This window comes from Haliotis cracherodii, unplaced genomic scaffold, assembly GCF_022045235.1.
Source record: "Haliotis cracherodii isolate W230 unplaced genomic scaffold, xgHalCrac1.p SCAF_3, whole genome shotgun sequence".
In the NCBI taxonomy this organism is placed as follows: domain Eukaryota; kingdom Metazoa; phylum Mollusca; class Gastropoda; order Lepetellida; family Haliotidae; genus Haliotis; species Haliotis cracherodii.
In genome coordinates this window covers 32,361,156-32,375,053 of record NW_027266286.1, presented here as the reverse complement: position 1 = coordinate 32,375,053, position 13,898 = coordinate 32,361,156, and the positions used below count along the sequence as shown (strand labels likewise).

The following is a 13,898-nucleotide window of genomic DNA, read 5'->3' as shown; positions in this document are numbered from 1 at the left end:
ACAAATTAAATTCACAAAGATGTTTGCCTATTACTTCGAGGAGCAGTTCACTTTCACACTTCGAGGTGGCGAGGAAATAACGCAAATGAGTGCTATTAACACCTATGAGACAAGATGAATGGTGATCGTCGTGATCGTGTGTGTTGTTTAATGTTGATGTCAGCAGTATTACCCTATGTCACGGTTGAATGTAAACCAATAGCTCGATACGATAACATGTAATCAGCAAGATATTCGCCCACTCAGAGAACCTATAAGAAACAGCTTCGTAGATGTCTCTGTAAAATGATTCGTTTTAAGCAAAATCACACAACCGTTAGATACTCTGAATATGTTAGCGAATTGGCGTTAAACGTCGTTTTATATGTCATTTTAGTCTTGGCACTGTCAGTTTCTAAAGTCTCGTTTGGAATTCAGGCATTATCACAAGTAAAAGAGTATAGAAACACTGAGGATCATAATCAACTAAAATTCGAAACCAAAACAATGTTCACGTTTTCTCATTCTTTATTTTTTCCAAATTTGAAAATACATGCTTAGCAAGAACATATAACACGGGATATCGGCAGGTAAATTGCTATACACTATTTGTATTACAATGATATTAACACTTTTTCTAGTTTTCGAATATGCTCAATTACAACTGAGTTCACGGGTCCATTTGATCGGAACAGTGTTCACAAGGTGCTAGGGATGTTATACATGATGGTGTACCAGAAAAAAAAAACGCAAGAAGAATGTGTTCGGCTTCTTGAGAAAAGGTAATTCAAAAACGTTCTTGACAAGGAGAATAGAATACATTTCTTGGTTTCCTGGAAAGAAATAATGACCCGTTAAGTATAATAGTAATATAGACTGCCATCTATATATCTAACTTTAACTGTCAGAATACTACAATGTAATTAAATGTGCAGTTGCCATGACCAGAAATAGTGATAGATTTTACAAGATCTGGTCAGCATGTCATATGCTTTTCATGTAATTATAAGAATGATCTACATGCAAAACAAATGCACAGAAATAATGTGTTAGTGAGTTGGGTTTAACACTTCCTTGAACGATTCTTCTCGTTATTTCCAATGTACGTTAGTTTAATGAGTGAGAAAAACCCCAAGTGCCGTAAAGTATAAATGTTGTCACTTTGACACCATGAGTATGGCGCTGACAATGCAAGGCAATGAAATCATATTGAATCTGGGATATGTGGGATCCTGTCACTGAATGGGGCGTAACTCTGCTCAGTAAGTTGTGACGCCTCTCCTGGACCCCCGTGCCTAAATACAGAAATTGATACCTTACAAAAAATAGTGATTACATGAAATACCGTATAAAATCTGGAGACACATTCCAAACATTCCAATTCGATTTTTCAGAGCAGCATTGTAAAGTGCATGATATAACTAAACGTAAACCACATCTAAGGATTGTTGCAGGGGTGTTGTTGAAAAAACGGAAGTGGATAGCAAGCTGTAGGAAATCACTTATACAATATTCTTCGATTGGGTATAAATAAACTCGATCCTCTTTAACCATTTGGATATAAACAAAATATAAACAACCAATATAAACTATGTCAATTATATGCTTGCATGGAAGAATATGATGGACGTTCGCCCCTGTTCGCCCAGTGTAATTACATACTGATCAAGTGAGGATGTCATTATATGAAAACATTCAGGATATCATGCTTATATTTATATTGACAATCTGTTACTGATAGCCTTCGCTGCATGTCCATGCATGTACCTCTATAGTATATATCGATGTAAATGGCTGAAGATGCATGTAGGTGTAGCGATTATTTAAAGGTAATGGGAACTAATTAAAAAGCGATAAGGTTATAGTCAGAGTAGGGTCCCAGTTTATCACGTCCATGACAATTTCCTTTCTACAAGAGCCATTAACTTCCACTTAAAACGTATAATTTTCATCTTTTGATTCCATTTCTGTCAATGTTTTTTTAAGCATTTCCAGATCAAAACCACCCAGGATAATCTTGATGTCAGTATCGCCATCAACATCAGTGTCATAATGGCACATTGTACCATCTTTAGCCAGGTCACGTACTACCTTCTCTGACTCAGGTTGAGTTTTGAGCTTTTCAGCAAGCTTGTTGATGATATCATCCTTCGACTGTACATCCTCGTCCTTTGTTTGTATTCTGCCAACATCTGATTGAATGTTCTCATAAGGAACATCATACGGATTATATGGATCAGACACTCGCCGCGGGACACCTTGATTAGCTCCTCTCCGACGGGCTGCTTGCTGGTTTCTATTGACATTATTCGCCCTGCGAGCTTTCGCTGCACCCACCTGAGAGGCAGAGTCATATGGCTCAATGCTGTAGACATTCCTGTTGTCGTTGTTCAAATAGTTCTTTTTACGGGCAGGCAAAGGAAACTGGTCAGCGGTCGAGACCTTCCTCATTTCTAGAAGTTTTGTTTTTTTTGCTTTTTTTGCTTTTTTTGCTTTTTTATGTCTGCAACATAAAACACAGACAATTACATTTCGACAAAGGTGTTGTGTTTTACTTATTGTGTCAATGGGGATTTTCTCGATAGCTGTTTGTTCATATATCTGATCTATGGACGGCGCTGAGAAGGCTACATTGAACTCTTTGTGTTGTTACATAGGCGTATCGATTAAGATTTTTTCTAATGATGGTTACACATATCGTGTATTTCTGCGGTATGGCTTGGCAATTTAGATCTAGATTATTCTGGGTAGGTGTACAGTGTAATACGTTACTTGTATAGATATGTCAATGAACTCATAAAGTAACTGTTACTCTTGAAATAGGTGATACCATTTGTCGAGTCATTGTAACTTACTTCAGGTAGATGATATGCTTTATCTATTGCCACTAACCTGTGATACATGGTATACGTGCACCAGCATATTGCAGTGAAGACAATGCCCCCCAGCGCAGATGCTGCCAGCTCAATGTCTGAAACATTTGGGTTAACCTGCTATTACATTGTACAGTTCTGTTATATATTTCCATTCTTTTTACGGCATATTTTGAAACGTCATCGGATCAGCGTGAATTGAAATTATGTTTTTAATCTCGTAACACCCCACACAACCCGCTTCTGACAAATGTAAATATCAATTGTCAATGCAATGATTATACAGTTATCATTACATGTTACAAAGACATATTTTCGGTGAATTACGAGCGTATGCCTGTGTTACAATGAGTTCTGGAAAGCGCCATGTCACTTACATGTTAACTACATGATGTTAGTTGATAGCATATTTCCACGATCTAAAGCATGATGCATTCCGAGTCACCAGAGTACTATTCATTACTTGGTAAGTTGCTCATATCCCTGAGGAATATACAAAAGGAATCAGAGAGGGGGCTTACCATACATTATCAATTTTGACGTGGCAAGACTCAGTGACTTGTGTGTATTTTACAAGGCGGTTACTGTACTGTGGCCAATCAGATATGTTTTCTTGTTACCACTTGCTTGTGACGATGATATTGCTTTCATTTATCCCCCATCACAATCAATATCCCCAAATGATGATTCGGAATCCTTATTTTTCTACTTTTCTGTAAAACCACAGTAGAACATATCATCAGAATTTGTCAATTTTAAGACTGTAACCAGCGTTTTAAGCGCAATCTCATTAAAATCATATCCAAGTTCTCGCTGCCGCTAAACAAAAAGCGATAGCGAGAACTAAGATCTGATTTTAATGAGATTGTATAAAGCATAAATATATATGTTACACACAATCTGTTAAACTGCCCACTGCATGTATTGGGCCAGCCGTTTGCACAATGCGTGCACTGTATCCCTTTTATCATCCCCGAAGCATTAGTAAAGGCAATGTGACAACTAGTTATGTTTTTTCATATTATTACAAACATTCTTGTCGTATATTATTTTTCTAATGTTAAACTTGTGCAAATGCGGCACAAATAGTTTTATCTTTGATGTGAGAGAACATTACGTTAATACTATACACTCAAATTGAGAGAGTGTGTTAAAACATATGGCGATGCTTGTTAAAACTAGCATAATAAGTTAAGTATAAGTTCACATGCCGTTATGGATGGCCATGTTGATGACTGAACTGAGCGGTGATGTGATTCAGGGACTCTTTATATGCAGATGACACTGCTTGACATGTGTTTTATTTGGCCTGGGGAATGGCCTGCCATATCCTCCTCAAATCCTGTGCCAAGTCACGGACGTTATCTGGAGGATGTGGAAGACGACGGAGACGGCGCTCCATTTCATCCAACACATGCTCTATTGGGGAGAGATCTGGAGAATTTGCAGGCCATGGCAGTAACATGACATTGTTATGGTGAAGGAAATCCATTGCGACCCTAGCCGCGTGAGGACGAGCGTTCTCCTGTTGAAATGTCAATCCCGGGCCATGACGTTGCAGGAAAGGAATGACCACAGGCCTCAGAATCTGATCTCTGTAGCCAACACCGGTGAGATTGCCCTGAACAACCACCAAAGGGGTTCGGTGCCGTGCTGTTATCCCACCACAAATCATCACAGAGCCACCTCCAAAACGATTCCTCTCCACAATACAGTCGCGTGCATAACGTTCTCCCAAACGCCGGTAGACACGTTGGCGCCCGTCACTGTGGGAAATGTTGAACCTCGATTCATCTGTAAAGACAACATTTCTCCACCATATTCGAGGTTGGCGAACATGATTTCGACACCATCTTAGACTCGATGACGGTGTGTCAGGATGGGACTTATGGCAGGGCGTCGTGGTCGAATCCCGTACTGACGTAAACGATTCCTGACAGTGTTGGGATGGATACGGCGCAGTCCAGGAATTGTCTGGGACGTCGTTACTGCCGTTTGGAACCTGTGTCGGAGATGTGTAACTCGAATCCATCTGTCCTGTCTTGGCGTCGCTACTCGGGGACGTCCTGAACGTGGATGGTCGGCAACGTCATTTGTGTTCTGATAACGCCTCACCAATGCCGATATCGTGTTACGATGGCATTGGAAATGTGTTGCCACCTGTTATTGCCTCATTCCCGCTCGGTTCATTCCAATGGCTTCATGACGCTGTGCAGCTGTCAATCTTGGCATGATTTGCTTGTGATATGCTTGTGTCTGCGCCTGAGAAGTTTTGAATTTTTGAATGACCACAGATCATGCTTTCCAAAGTGACAGCGAATTTTGATTTGCACATGCTGTTTATAGCTGCACAGGATGCACGTGCAGTAACACATTGCACGCCCATAGGCCCCCATCAATGACGTCATATCGCATGGCACGTGCATGAGCGTTTGAATGTCTCCAATAATTGCTGTGTTCAAACCTATATTTCATATATGGACGGTGTGCCCTTATATCTATATTTTCTCCGTGCACAGTTTCTTTATGTGGCTAGTATATGTATGCAGGCGATACAAGAACAATGGTGACGAGAGTCAACTCTTAACCTGCTATCTATCTATACAGGAGATTCAAGCAGAATGGTGACGGGAATCAACTCTAAACCTGCTATCTATGTATGAAGGAGATACAAACACAATGGTGAGCGGAATAAACACTTAACCTGCTATCTATGTATACAGGCGATACAAGCATAATGGTGACGGGAATCAACTCTTTACCTGTTATCTATGTATGCAGGCGATACAAGCACAATGGTGACGAGAGTCAACTCTTAACCTGCTATCTATCTATACAGGAGATTCAAGCAGAATGGTGACGTGAATCAACTCTTAACCTGCTATCTATGTATGTAGGAGATACAAGCACAATGTTGACGGGAATCGACTCTTAACCTGCAATGTATGTATGCAGGAGATACAAGCACAATGCTGACGGGAATCAACTCTTTACCTGTTATCTATGTATGCAGGCGATACAAGCACAATGGTGACGAGAGTCAACTCTTAACCTGCTATCTATCTATACAGGAGATACAAGCACAATGGTGACAAGAATCAACTCTTAACCTGCCATCTATGTATACAGGAGATACAACCACAATGGTGACGAGAATCAATTCTGAACCTGCTGTCTATGTGAAAAGGAACAATGGTGACGGGAATCAACTTTTAACCTGCTATTTATGTATACAGGAGATACAACCACAATGGTGACGAGAATCAACTCTGAACCTGCTGTCTATGTGAAAAGGAACAATGGTGACGGGAATCAACTCTTAACCTGATATCTATGTATACAGGAGATACAAGCACAATGTTGACGGGAATCAACTCTTTACCTGCTATCTGTGTATGCTGGCGTTACAAGCACAATGGTGACGGGAATCAACTCTTAACCTGCTATCTATGTATGAAGGAGATACAAACACAATGTTGACGGGAATCAACTCTTAACCTGCTATCTATGTATGCAGGAGATACAAGCACAATGTTGACGGGAATCGACTCTTAACCTGCAATGTATGTATGCAGGAGATACAAGCACAATGCTGACGGGAATCAACTCTTTACCTGTTATCTATGTATGCAGGCGATACAAGCACAATGGTGACGAGAGTCAACTCTTAACCTGCTATCTATCTATACAGGAGATACAAGCACAATGGTGACAAGAATCAACTCTTAACCTGCCATCTATGTATACAGGAGATACAACCACAATGGTGACGAGAATCAATTCTGAACCTGCTGTCTATGTGAAAAGGAACAATGGTGACGGGAATCAACTCTTAACCTGCTATCTATGTATACAGGAGATACAAACACAATGGTGACGGGAATCAACTCTTAACCTGCTATGTATGTATACAGGCGATACAAGCAAGATGGTGACGGGAATCAACTCTAAACCTGCTATCTATGTATTCAGGAGATACAAACACAATGGTGACGGGAATCAACTCTTAACCTGCTATGTACGTATACAGGCGATACAAGCAAGATGGTGACTGGAATCAACTCTAAACCTGCTGTCTATATAAAAAGGAACAATGGTGACGGGAATCAACTCTTAACCTGTTATCTATGTATACAGGAGATACAAACACAATGTTGACGGGAATCAACTCTGAACCTGCTATCTATGTATACAGGCGATACAAACACAATGGTGACGGGAATCAACTCTGAACCTGCTATCTGTGTATACAAGCGATACAAACACAATGGTGACGGGAATCATCTCTGAACCTGCTATCTGTGTATACAAGCGATACAAACACAATGGTGACGGGAATCAACTCTGAACCTGCTATCTATGTATACAAGCGATACAAACACAATGGTGACGGGAATCAACTCTGAACCTGCTATCTGTGTATACAAGCGATACAAACACAATGGTGACGGGAATCAACTCTGAACCTGCTATCTGTGTATACAAGCGATACAAACACAATGGTGACGGGAATCAACTCTGAACCTGCTATCTGTGTATACAAGCGATACAAACACAATGGTGACGGGAATCAACTCTAAACCTGCTATCTATGTATACAAGCGATACAAACACAATGGTGACGGGAATCAACTCTGAACTTGCTACTTATGTATGCAGGCGATAGAAGCACAATGGTGACGGGAATCAACTCTGAACTTGCTACTTATGTATGCAGGCGATGCAAGCAAATAAACAAATATGGCAAAGTAGATATGAATAGAATACTTACAAAATATCTTCCTGGATAGAGTTGTTTCAGTTCCACAGTTACACAGCTTATCGTTGTTAGACTCCACATTGTTCTTGGTTTTCCCTGGAGTACCCAAAATATATCACAGATCATTATACACCGAACTCTCTTTGGCCGTAGCAGTTCCATAACTTTCCAGCACATTATTAGTTATAATCATAAGCCTTAAGTAAGTTATTTAGTATTGACTTTGTCATGGGCTGTCAATGGTCACAGTTGAAATGTGTACTGAACAACCGGGAAAGTAACTGTTTCACGCCCTGTTCAAAATCAACGAATCAACGTGAAAGTATATATGTAAATGACGAAATGCGAAGAAATTGACGACATTGAATGACCCTTGGAATTATTTTGGAAAAGAATATTTGTTCCAGTTTGTATACTGTAACAAATACTTATCCTCATGTTTCACAAAAGAAAAGTATAGCGTGTTTTGAGGAAAAAATATCCAGATTAACAACAGCGACAGCACAATTCTAGCAATATAAGGGCTGACATAGGGCTGATCCTCGTCAATCCAGTCGCGGTGTCTTGTGAGACTGCCTTTCCGCATCTCTTCATACACTGAGTTGCTGTACTATATATTGATTTTACCAGTAATTGTGGATTGCTGTTTTGTAGCAGCCGTTGTCGTGGTAGCAGGTGTTGTTGTAGGCGTTGTGGAAGAAGTTGGTTTAGGCGGTGTGGTCGGTGTGGTCGGTGCAGTTGTGGTGGTGGTAGTGGTGGTGGTGGTGGTAGTGGTGGTGGTGGTGGTGGTGGGTGTAGTAAAAGTCGTCTCACCATTACAAGTTAAGGTCATATCGGAACCTGAAACATTTAAACGCTTTATCAACAGCACGCCACGAGAGGCGTGTTCAGTGTAACTGCAAAATTTGTAATGCTCTGAACTCTGACGTATATAGCTATAACTTGACAACATTACCTTCTGCATACAGATACAACCACAAATATAAAGCATCTTTGGAATCCACATCTGTAAGTTTCATCGTCACTTGACCAGTTTCTGAAGCGTTGGAATAGATTTCCTTCAGTCCAACAATACCTCCCACGACTGAGTCAAATAAGGTAGGGTCCTTTGTGTTAGTGACACTTATGACCTTGGTGTCACCTATGTTGAGAGAACGCCCACATCCACCAATGCCAGAACAAAGTCGTAGATCAATCACTGCAACTTGCAGTACTTTATTGGCCGGAAACGTAAGCTTGCAGGAGCAGTTAAAGCCTGTAGGTTCAGGAAAGTAGTCTGGATAATGTTTTGATGCAAGAAACAGTCCTTTACCATTTTTTGTCCCTTTCTCACACATTCTTTGAATTGAATGATCTGCATATAAGAAAAAAACATATGGTAAAAACCTATGTCCTGAATAATTTTGGCTTTCCTTCCAACTTAAGTGAGTGAGTGAGTGAGTATGGTTTTACGCCGCTTTTAGCAATATTCCAGCAATATCACGGCAGGGGACACCAGAAATGGGCTTCACACATTGTACCCATGTCGGGAATCGAGGCCGGATCTTCGACGTGACGATCGAAAGCTTTAACCACAAGGCCCTTTCAATTTAAGCTGTCATGGTGTGATATTTCTGTAAGTTAACAACAATTACAAAATGCAAATACAAACAGCATCTGATTATACAACTCAGTGCCATACAATGTCTGATTCGTATTTCAACTTCCGGAATCCGACCAATGAAATCCTCGTTTGAAAAATGGAAGGGAAACTCAGCTATTTCCTCGCTAATTGACAATTGTTACTGTACATCCTAATAGATAATTGTCAAATTTCATTCTTAAGCAAAGAAATGGTGCTGCTATTTTATATATAGCACACTGTCATGAATACATACGAGATCTGTCGAAGTATCTTTGGAGCTCAAAAAGAGGTGACTCGAAAGTAGGTTTTTGTACAAGGCAACATGGTGTGTATGAACAATTATGAACATAACATTAAATAATTTTGAATTAAGGTTACGGCCATAACAAAATGTATGCATTTACAAAATGTCATGTAGATGTATGCGTGTCAGTGGTCAGCGGTTTAACTATTGAATATTTCTTATACAGACTTACATGGTACACACATGTACTCTGTCGTCACATACTGTGTTGTCAGCACTGTTGTCAGTCCTTGTTGATATGGACAGTTTATATTGGGTTTATAGGCATACACAGGGTGCCACGGTGCTCTCTGACCCGTGCAATGGGTCTTCCCCGAACACACATCTCTTATCTTGTCAAAGTCCTTAACACTGGTAAAACTGCAGTCAGTGGGATTCACATCACAACAAACTTTGGGGTATGCATTCTGGCCTGTGCAATTGTTAGCTGATGAAAACGCAGGGTTTTTAAGGGAAAATGTGTTTCTAATTGGTGCAAACCAATCCTTGTCGCACTGCACGTCATAGGTGTCTTGATAACACAGGGTTTCCTTGCAGACTTGGATAGCTGACCCATTCATGTGCACCAGCTTCAACTCTGAAACAAATGTACAAGATATTTTTCAGGAGCTTTGAAGATGGAGGCAAATACCCACCTATAACTTGATGGTTGATGAACCAGGTACTATACAAACATGCTGTTGACAGCATGTGAACATTAATGACAAACACATTCAACATTTTGTCTTTGACAAACATTTTTGCCGTTTGTTTCATTCGTAACAGAAACATAGACAACCATATGTACATAGGAAAAGATCTGGGAGACATCAATACCCCCTTTTATTACGGTAGGGACATGAAGGTTCAGTTCAGCCTGACAGTTCAGGTCACAGATCAGCTTGTTTTGCACACACATTCAATTACATAAATGTTTTAGGCACAATATCAGAAAGAAAATGTGCGCGAGGATGTACCTTGTCAAGTGCTAGTCTGTATCCCAAACCAATATTGACAAAACACGTCGTTGAGTATCAATTACGATATGGGGGCTGCATCACCTGGAACGGGTGTTGGCTCTTTGTGGCTGATCATGTTGGGAGGTAGCCCTTATGGTAAAATATGATTTATCTGATAAACAATACTGCGTCCAAGATGACAACGCGTCTGTGCATCGGACCCGTCTCGCGATCGCGGAGACATTCAGATATGGCCAGCTGAGCAACCCGTTTTGACTCTTATAAAACATACGTGGGCTAAACATTGAAAAAATAAATCTCGGAAAACACATGCCAGGCCTCAACATGTACCCAAAATGAACTTTTTCAGGACGTTCACGATGTACAGACTGAATCTAGGGTAGAAGTTGTTACGTAAGTACATACACAACTGAGTACAGAGGAATTCTTAGCAAGCGTCGACTGACAACATATTGAGGCAGCAGCTGGCGTTTCAATGCCCGAATGAGGAGTTTGAATATGTACACGCCCCTTGATCACCTCCGCCATTTTGAAAAATATAAAATACTTAAATTACCAGTTTAGCATGTCGTGCCGTAGAATGATCGGTTGGTAATCAGCGTGTTTCGTAATGAAGCCAGTATTAAAGGATGTTAGCATAAACTGGCATGCAAGAACTTTAAATAATGCTTGCCCAACCCGAGAAAGATAGGGCTTACCTGAAGATGCTGGCGGCACAAGTGGGACCAGAATCACTGTGAAGAGCAGTGAAACTATCCTCATCTTGATGTATCAAATACAGACTGAAGGTGTTGGCACAATACTACATGTAAAGCGAAGTCAGACAGAAAATATTTAATTTCACCAGACAACCTTTGGAAGACTGTCTCGCTATCTGTTGTGTCATGATAGCATTATATATATCACACACAGTAATTTGTAATCTTGTGCCGCTTGATATGTTATCTAAGGGGTCAAATATTCACAAAATGATTATGCATGAGCATTGCATTTCTAGCAAGGATAAAATATAATATCTCATGGTCATATGCATGTAATGTTGTTATGTGCCAATTATTTACAGCTTCATTGGGTCATAGTTTATACATATATGTAGAATAAGTGGTCACCATGTGTTTGGGGATACATTGTTATCAGTGATATTTATACCAAGCCTGTGATGTGTGTAAAGACTGTTTCGATACACGCCGTGTACGTCCTCGTTCTGCATTTGTACCACTTGTCGGCATGTTTTACGCTGAGGATTGTGTCACGTTTATTATCGCTCTGTTGAATTACAGACATTAGGCAAGGCAAAGAACTAAGGGCATTTGATAAGATAAGGTCACTTGCACATTAGCTTCGGGGTTAAGTTTGATTGTGTGAAAAAAAGTAAATTACTCATCGAATGGCATACTAATGCAGATAGTTTGTTGGAAAGTTAGGTATAATTCGTTAATATAGAAAACATTGTTTAACATTCCTTTCGTGAGTGAGTATTGTTTTACGTCGAAATGACGAGCGGACACTTTAACCACTGGGCTACCCGCTCGCTCCTTTCCGACTTTCAGTTTGTAGCTAAGTATGCCACACCAATCTCTGCAATTCACCACTCAGAAAGACATCGAGTACAACAATGTGGCTCTTATACGCAGTTGGTGATTTCATATCACATTGATGTATGCATTTATCTCGGTATTTAGCTAATGGGGTGTCACTGATAAGCTTATTCTCGTGTCATCGTATCCCTATCCCATGGATCGTAGCACATAATGTCAATCATCAATTTTCATCAGACCGCCATCATATATCTGGAATGAGATATTGCCGAGTGCGGCGTCAAACAACAAATAAACTATGACAATGACATCATCCGTTATCTCTTCACTGACAACATAGCACATTTATTTATTTGTAATTATATTGTCATGTGTGAGCGTCAGTGTCTAATAATTGTAAAAACGTATATATTTGTTTCATGTATATGTTTCTGTTTCGAATTAAAAGCCAGATATAATACAGGTCAAAGACGTTTCACATTTGTAAAATCCTACGAGCATGGGTATGATGCTGACCAATCAAGTATCAGTGGCATGAACCAATTGTCAGCGAATCCTGACACGAAGAGGGGAGGCAATAGTTTGTCAGTCAGTTATATTCAAGCTAAATAACGGCAGTCTGTATACCTCCAATGCCACTTTGTCTTGTAAGGGTCTTCCTTTCCCGGAGTAAGCGCATGTACATGTCCCGGCGCCCTGGATATTCTTTTGTTATATATCCCTGCAGTTAGGGACAGTGTATAGAATGTCTGGAGCACTCATGCTACAGTTAAACTTTATTCACCACATTATTTTTCTAACTTTTTGTGAACTCAAAACATTTCCAAACTTCCATTTTGGAATTGATCGTGACATTGAAAAGTGTCTTGTGGCTTGAGTTTGTCTTCCTTGTTTTTTTAATCTGTTGTCACTGTGGCCTCGGTTCCTGTCACCCCACAAGCAGATGCCTGTACGTGAGATATGGCGACTTTCTGTACGTCGGACATCGGCCTCACTCTGCACTGTAAAACAATAGTCTACAAACTCATACAGTTTCCCATTAAAGTAAAATTAATAAAGTAATACCCGATGTTATAACAATTGCACATATTGGATTACATGCGGTGAGAAATGGATTGAGTTAGCAAAGAGCAACAACAGTCAATGATCATGTCGATTATCGGTTAATGTCTCGGGTTAAAAGATGCACGTTCCCTTTCCTATCTTTGGGCTTGGCTCGCGGAGTAAGCCAGTCTTCTGTCCATCGTTGCCGCAAAATAATTAGATTCGGTATTCAACAGGCAAGAGATATTCGATCGGTGTCTGTCATAAAGTTTACCCTTTTTTCTTAACTTGGATAATATCGAATCGGTTATAGGAGATTCAAAAGTTGATATGGTAGTTAAAGAAAATATTTGGTATTCCATAATAACTAAGCCTCTGATTTACATAAACATCCAGATAGTTTAACATCATTGTTTGATATGTGTTAAGATATTTCGTTAAGCTTGTACATATTACCACATTAGGCCTAAATATCGTATCGCAATATGAATAGTTATAAATTATACTTTGTGTCTCTAAATATGATACTAACTATAAAAACCTGTACTTGTCAAAGGTTTCCCATCATATCGGACCTGCATTTCGAGGTCTTAATGTTCACAAAATATCAGGTAATTCCTCCGGAATAGTCAAGCTGTCGTTAATAGCCCTCTGACAATCCTCTCCTCTTGTCATTTGATATTTGCTCTGTTGTTCCGTGGTACTATAATACGCCTTTTCTTTCGGGTTACGTTCTCTCAAAATACAGTAGGGTAAACTATGAGTGAATTACAAAGGAGTACAGAGGAGTGAGTGAGTATGGTTTTACGCCGCTTTTA

The 13,898-nt window shown here is 40.0% G+C and overlaps 1 protein-coding gene across 1 annotated transcript; it reads right to left on the bottom strand.

Annotated features, from left to right (window-relative positions):
- Positions 1 to 489: 489 nt before the first annotated feature.
- On the bottom strand, positions 490 to 11,386 carry LOC139475782 (uncharacterized). The gene is made up of 7 exons (XM_071258989.1): positions 11,197 to 11,386; positions 9,712 to 10,116; positions 8,567 to 8,965; positions 8,239 to 8,451; positions 7,624 to 7,707; positions 2,872 to 2,950; positions 490 to 2,482 (listed from the first exon to the last, which is right to left on the bottom strand). Exons 1-7 carry the CDS (start codon positions 11,258 to 11,260, stop codon positions 1,912 to 1,914), a joined length of 1,815 nt encoding a protein of 604 aa, XP_071115090.1. The 5' UTR covers positions 11,261 to 11,386; the 3' UTR covers positions 490 to 1,911.
- Between the last annotated feature and the right edge of the window lie 2,512 nt (positions 11,387 to 13,898).

Bases quoted from the DNA above. Each gene is read 5' to 3' on its own strand.
- LOC139475782 (XM_071258989.1), bottom strand. From the start codon at position 11,260: ATGAGGATAGTTTCACTGCTCTTCACAGTGATTCTGGTCCCACTTGTG. The intron at 10,117-11,196 runs GTAAGCCCTATC...CATTTGTTTCAG, and splicing joins TGTGCCGCCAGCATCTTCAG to AGTTGAAGCTGGTGCACATG. The intron at 8,452-8,566 runs GTAATGTTGTCA...TAAATGTTTCAG, and splicing joins GTTGTATCTGTATGCAGAAG to GTTCCGATATGACCTTAACT.